The 7,477-nt window shown below is 36.1% G+C and overlaps 1 protein-coding gene across 2 annotated transcripts; it reads right to left on the bottom strand.

The window, feature by feature from the left end:
- Window positions 1–916: 916 nt before the first annotated feature.
- LOC121603288 lies at window positions 917–4,709 on the bottom strand. 2 transcript variants are annotated; one of them, XM_041931960.1, is made up of 5 exons: window positions 4,553–4,709; window positions 3,970–4,447; window positions 3,610–3,927; window positions 3,472–3,540; window positions 917–1,287 (listed from the first exon to the last, which is right to left on the bottom strand). In XM_041931960.1, exons 2-5 carry the CDS (start codon window positions 4,046–4,048, stop codon window positions 1,220–1,222), a joined length of 534 nt encoding a protein of 177 aa, XP_041787894.1. In that variant the 5' UTR covers window positions 4,049–4,447; window positions 4,553–4,709; the 3' UTR covers window positions 917–1,219. The 2 variants fall into 2 exon arrangements, with proteins under 2 accessions (XP_041787894.1, XP_041787893.1); XM_041931959.1 differs by having other exon boundaries at window positions 3,610–3,914.
- Between the last annotated feature and the right edge of the window lie 2,768 nt (window positions 4,710–7,477).

Below are 7,477 nucleotides of genomic sequence, written 5' to 3'. Positions count from 1 at the left end.
CGTAAGCTGCTTCACGTTGCGGTCTGCGAAGAGAATTATGATATTTGACACACCACCGTCACGTACATAGGGTTCTGTATCACTCGTCGGTATAGTGTAAATTAGATATAGGCAAGAAGAGGAATTAGTGAGTTGCCGCATTAGTGAGCGCTTTATTCCTGAAAAATATGATTCGCCCGCTCGCATAAAAACAATTAAAATATCGTATGAATGTTTTTGCTCCTAGGGAAAAAACAATTTGAAATCTATAATAATGTCGGGCCTATACAAAATGTTTGAGTTTTGTTCAGCTGTTCCTATCGGAAGTTCTGCTACGTTGAAGTGTTTTGTTCCTGCATCCCTCGAGAATTTGTTCTTGCTTGGTTTCCTGATTTTATGTGTACGTGATTTCTGTTTCATCAGCGACTGCTGTTCAGTGCTATTGACTCTGCCCTCAGAGATTAATTCGTGACGTTCAGAGATACGCTCAGAGATTAATTCGCACCAGCACGACAACCATTATTTTTTTCCGTTCATTATTACGGCTCACCAAGTGATCGTTACCCAAGTAGCACAATCCTGTTAATAAACCGTTAAAAGTATGCCTAAAAGTATTACTTTTAGCTTTCCATACAGCAGTAATTCCAGGGCTTAAATTACTGCGTAACGTCATCTTTTCTTCGTCGATTTTCGTTCATTTTTTCGTTAAAATTCAAAATGGCGTCGGCATTTTTTAACGAAAATGATCAAATTTAACGAAACTACGAAAAGGATGGAATATATGCCTATCCTGCTCCATTACTTTATTGCCTGCTTCTCATACCCACAACCTCCTCGAGCTTCCTTTTTTGCCCTCGAACTGAATCGTTCGAGTATAAAGAATTCGTGGAAAATTTGGTACATTGCATGCATTGTTCTCACAGAATAAAACAATAAGTCAGAGGAGCAAGTTTTTTATTTTTCAATTGTATGAGGCTGAATATCACAAGCACTGCGTATTTTGCAATTCTGCAGGTATTGTGCTTAAATTTGCTCTTGGTCAGCTGATAACCTAGTGTCCTGTGTAAGGTAATATTTAAAGTAAGACATATAATTTAGTTTTAAAGTAATTGTTCATTTTTCACTATTAAAGGATCATAACAATGGGATTTTCCATTGTGGAGACCTTAGGCCCTAAGGGATATGGAGAATTATGTCTTGTGCCTGATGGATGGGTGCAGGGAACTAGTAGTGGAAAATATTACTTGTTATGGCCCAATATTCCCGGAAAATTGGCATCCAAACTGGTGCGAAATGCTAACAGTGTTCCTGAAAGTGGATGGACAAGACAAGAATGCTGTGTAAAAAGATCAAACATTTCGTCTTACGAGACTGGGACGAAAATTTTAGCTGAAATGTCTGACGAATCATCAACCGATTATATGGAACAAGGCACAACACAGCATATAACAATTGGAAATTATGAGCAAATATTCGCACAGCGCGTTTTAGAAAACGATGCTATGGAAACTGTAAACTACGATCTCGACACATCTAATTTTCATGAGGAATACTTAAACGATCACCTAGAAAATGAAAATGTTCCTGAAGAAAATTCGAAATGTTCTCATTGTCCATGTTTCGAAGCATTAGTAAAGTTCCAGAAAGAAGCATATGAAGATCTTCAAAAAGGGCAACAAAAATTTTGAAAAAGATGAGCATAATAGAACGCCAAAATGAAATGCTGCTTAACACAACAGCCCAAGCTGTGGAAGTAAACGGAAGTAATATATTAGAATTTGAATTCAATCGTCTAACTAATAAGAAAGATCTAATGCAGTGCGATGAAAGATTAGGAGAAACAGATTATTTTCAACAGGTGTTGGATTGGCTGAAATCTAAAATCATAGATACGGATGCGGAAAATAGGATGCTGGAAGCCCTTGATTTAATTTTCGAAAAAACACTATTGGTAGAATGTAGTTGGACAGGTATAGGGAAAGGTTGCACTAAGTTTGAAATTAGACTGTTGAGAAATTTGATGAATTTGTTTCAGACTATTGGAAGCACTAAATTTCATAAGGTTAGCGAAAATATGCTATCAAAATTTTTTCAACGTAAATTGAAGCAAGCAAAACAACGATTGAATATTCAAGGAGTGCGTAAACCTACCAACCATAAGAGGCAGACTGAAAAAAATTAAAAAAAAACCGTTAATATTGCTTGAATTCCCTCTATACTGCATACTGCGTCCATACTGATTAACGCAACATACTAAACAACTCTTACACTTAATCGAACTTATGTTTATTTCTGGCAGTGATTTTTCAAAGAACTTAAAGAATCAATTATGATATATTCAAAGAATGAGAGTTTTTGAAGTTAAGAAATGCTAAGAGAATGAATTAATGGAATAAAAACTGTTTCCGAAAGTGGATCTAAATTTACTGCAACAAGCTTGCATTTTATGTCACTCACACTCAACTGGATATCATTCAACGATAAATCATTTGAGAATCCCTTGTAAATATTTAAAACACTTGATGGAAATGGTGATCTGAAAAAATCGGACTTGTTGTTGAGCATTCTTCCGCATACTTGAATCGAATTTCCAACTTGTGCTGCATTTGAAAATTTTGCAATACAATTTTCTTTGGTTAAAAACCATGAGTTGCATTCATCGTTACGTAATATGTAATCTAGTAATTTTAAAACTATCTTTCCATTCTTCTGCACAAATATGCTTGGCTTAGACACTTTTTTCGAAGCAAACGAAGTTGGTATATGAAACTCCTCTAACTCTGATAACCTTTTGAAAACTTGTTGAATTTCATTGTAACCTGACCTCATTAAAGCTTTTAATATCTGAAGATGATTTTCAAACGGATATGTAGAAAAGGAATACAACGGACCAAACTTCAAAACCTCCTCGCATATATGTTGCAAATTGTGAATATTACTTGTTAAATATCTTTCCCCGTAAAGAGCTTCGAAATCGATTACAAATCTATTTAGCATTTCTCCTGCCATTTTCCAATTATTTATGTATGCTTTTGACGACATCAATGTAATTGCACAAAAAAAAACAGTTTGAAATGTTCGAAATACATTTCAGACATTCGATCTTTCAAAATTACAATGCTGGCGTAATTGAGGAAACTTCCATACTCCGTTGCTTTCCAAAAACGCGCCATATCAACTCCTCGAAATGACCTATGTATTTCTACTGGAAGTCGAATTTTGACTAGCAAAGAAGATATTTCTTCCGCAAGTTGGGCTGACCACTTGGTTTTCAATCCTAATTTTCCATCCCTCCATCCTAAAACAAAACGGCGCATCATACCATAATGTATTAAGTGAAGAATATCTGCTACTGGTATGCCTTTAACAATGTCAAATTTTTTCAAATCAATGAATGGTGACCTACATTTGTGATGGTTTCCATATTCTTCACCTCTAAAACCTTTATCAGTTCTTGGAGGGGCGTTAACTCCTTTATAACCATGCACCTACCATCCTCATTAAATTCTGCTTCGCATGTGCATTTGAGACATCCATCGGCAGAATTAAAATTCGCTACACCTGAATTGTCGAAACGATAAAATTAGTAACTTAACAATTGAATAGTTTAAAATTATTTTGCTACACTACCTTTGATAAACGATCTAGCAGGAGTATCTGCTATGACGGCTCGCACTCGAATTGCTATTTTTGTCTGGTTAATAATTGTTCCTCCATCAATAAGGGTATTTAATTCTGACACTAATTGCTTCAGATATTTATCCAGATCATTTGGCTTTGATCTTCCGGCATAAATTGCTATAGTAAATGGCGATAGTTGAGGCATTTCATAAATATTTGCCAATATAGGCCAGAACTGCGTTGGACTGCTTTTACTTAGTGGTAGTCCATCTATAAAGATGTTCAGCGAAAGAGTGCTTGGCACCTTAACAAAACTGAAAGAGAAAACTGATGAATCATTGGAAAATGTTTTAACAATATGCATCTTACCGCAAATGCTTGGTGAGGCCCTCTTTAACACCGCGATACCAAAACAGACCATCTCCAATTTTTGATATTTCTGGTCCATTTCTATTTGTTTTCAGGAAAGTTCTAGCATCCTTTGGTAGACACATGTTCATTTTTTTCCTCAATATTTTTAACAGCATATTCATTGAATAATGGGTTTGTTTGGTGCTCAATGCCCAATATTTCAAACAATCACTCGTGTCCATTTTATCAAAATCAGGCTCATCCAACATTGCATCGTCATCAGAATGTTTATCCAATCCTGTTTCATCATCAGACATGCTTTCTACATCACTGAACATATCATCATTGTTATTCGAAGAAGTATTAGATTCTGAAATATTGCTGTCATGTTTACTTCCAGTACTTTCACAAATAGCGTCGGACACATTATCATATGTAAGGGTATTGTCGTAAACAGATCGATCAGCAACACGCACGGACACTTTATGAAATTTATCTGAAACAAAAATACTTGCATTAATGCCATAAACCTGTCACGAAAAAGAATCATCATTCATAATGCATCACAGTCCACCATTTTAAGAAATTCCATATTCGATACCTTCAGATGGTCTAGCTGTAGTTGTATGCAGTAGTTGATTGTATTGGTCACCATTAATGCGTCTTACTCGTTCTACCCGGTCGCGAGCTCTATACAACTGGCCACTTTTTTTTATACGTTTTGATAACATGTTTTGATAAACACAGATTTACAACAGAGGAAAAAAAGATTCACAACACATGCATTAGAAAGAAATAACCAAGAGATTAAACAATTCTTGGTTTTCGGACTTAATGTTAAAGACGGCTTGTTCACTGAGAGTGTATTAACATGAAATGAAAAGACGCGCGAGTGTATTACGCATTATGACATGACACGCGATCGGAGAGTGCATTGCAGGGTTTCTAGTCGTGTTTTGCTCGATATCCTTTTTTATTCTTGTGATGATTTATTGCTTGCTCTCACTTTATTTTAAATTGTTTCCCCAATTAATTGAAATTATCGAACAATTTTTGAAACAAATGATGCAAATCATATTGGGAATGTTCAAAAATCTTGAAACGATTCCTAAACCAATTGAGAAACATACACAGGCACCATGGCAAAACTAAAATATTATTATTAAAAACCCTGTAACACGAGACGCGTTGAGCTTGACGAAACAACACATAACCTCAATAAGCATTTATCATGTACAGTATGATATCAACATACGCTTCACTCTACATAAACTATACGAGTATATGAGGTTAAACATCGTATTTAACCTTTTTTTAGCATAGCATCGCATGCGTTGAGTAAAATAGTTGTTTTATTACCAAAGAAAGTTGAAAATATGTCATAATCTGATTTATGTCATGGTGATTTTTATGATAATGTAGTTCACCACGAATCAAAGAAGAATAAACAACAGTAAAACAACTATACATTTATGATGAAAAATTGTATTAATATTTGTTTTTTTTTTTATAATTGGATATATATTTGTTTTATTTTAACATTAATTAATTAAAACATTAATTGCATTTGTTGATTGCTGCCTGTATCGTTACAATACAGCAAGGAAAAAATATGTGTAACGCTTCCAAACGTTACACTGTAACGCAAGCAAATGTCATATTCCCTTAAGAAACTCTATTTGATTTTTAACGGCCTTAAAATACTGTTAATAATCAAATAGAGTTTCTTAAGGCTACTTGGGTACGCTCTCTCACAATGGACTGTGAAATGTGGATCAAGTTGTTTGTATTGGCAATTTATCTTTTTCAGAATGCAATTCTGCAATTCGCTGGTCTGGTGGTAAGTCGACACTCGTACGACTTTACAACATGCCCGTCATGGGTTCAAGCCCCGAACAGACCGTGCTCTCATATGTAGCACTGACTACCCTGTTATGTGTAATCAGTAAGTCACTGAAAGCCAAGCCCACAAGTGGTTCAGGAAGGCCTTGACCGACAACGGTTGTTGTGCCAAAAGAAGAAGAAGAAGAAGAAGAAGAAAAATTCTGCCTTTCATCCGGAATTTATCAAACATGCCTTGTGTCATGGAGGCACACAATCGTGGTTTTTGCATTTACAGAACATCGGCCAGGAACCAGGTTGAAAGATGTAGATTGTTTGAGTCGTTATCCTGTGCTTGCTGTGAACGATGATGTAACAGCGAATATAGATGTAGCGCAAAATAATGATGAAACCATGAAAGCTGTACGAAAGATACTTGTTAGCAAACCTTAGGCCGAAAATACACGGACCGGAATTTCGCGGCCGCGGAATTCCGCTTGCTGAAAAATGTATGGATATGACAGTTCGGGAAAGTTGCCGTTGACACTTTGTATATGAATTTGATAGCAGGCGGAATTCAACGGCCGCGAAATTCCGGTCCGTGTGTTTTCGGCCTTACGAATCTTATAAACTAAAAAGCGGATTTGTTTTTAAAACAGTTGACGGTATTGATTTGTTAGTTATACCTAAAGTGATGGAAAGGGAAATGATTTGGTATTAAGCATAGTAATCAAAGTGGGTTCATTATACAGGTGGCTTATCCCGAACAATTTGACTGCCGTGCTGTAGAAAAATGAAAACAAAATGACAGGAGTGGATTCGATCATTTGTTGATGTATGCGTGTAAGCCCCAATGGCTGTTGATGTTGATGTGTCGTAGAGTGGGTGAAAAGATACCTTAAGTGGAAATTTTCGGACGATAATCATACACTCTCATAATTTGATAAGCAATATATGACAGTATGTGTGGTTCTTCCATTCCAACCATTTCGATCTCCAATCCAAGCGTTGAAGCAGGTTATGTGTATTTCTTTTTGTGTTTATCATTCATATACACACCAATAATGTAAAACTATTTAATCTTAAAATGTCTAATGCTAGACGTGCAATGAATATAGCAAATATGCCATTGCACGCGGTTGTGATTATGTGCCGAAAACAGTCTGAATCTCGTACACTGTTTCATTTGTCAAATCGTGCACAAAAATCAATCGAAAACACAGCCGAAAAGTGACATTTTCACCCGCTTGGGACGTAGCACAATCGAATCCTTTCCTGTCATTCGTCCATTCAACATGGCCTTCCCACCAAACCTATAAGCTTACCTAGTCCCTATAACTACATTGATAATAATGGTCATTTTGCTAGTCAGTAAACTGTTCATGGGTTGAAGCAAAAGTACTGTATACAGTCTGTTCCCGAGTTACGCGGTTTGTGCGTTCCCGAGGAATCCGCGTAAGTCGAATTTCGCGATTTTCTACCAAACTACATTTTCTTACTCGGTATTTTTATTCAATCACTTTTATAACATAAGCATTTATTTGATTCGATTTGTGCAGAACATTATGACATTCAGCCGTACCGGCGAACTCGTTCGTCGAAAAATATTCGTCGCTCATGAGTGAACAGGGTTGTACCACTAGGTTGGACCGTACAAAATCTATTCGATTTTCTTATTTTTGATCTAGAGGGCTATGAATTGAGT

Source organism: Anopheles merus, unplaced genomic scaffold, assembly GCF_017562075.2.
Source record: "Anopheles merus strain MAF unplaced genomic scaffold, AmerM5.1 LNR4001003, whole genome shotgun sequence".
In the NCBI taxonomy this organism is placed as follows: domain Eukaryota; kingdom Metazoa; phylum Arthropoda; class Insecta; order Diptera; family Culicidae; genus Anopheles; species Anopheles merus.
This window is presented reverse-complemented; position numbering and strand designations above follow the sequence as displayed.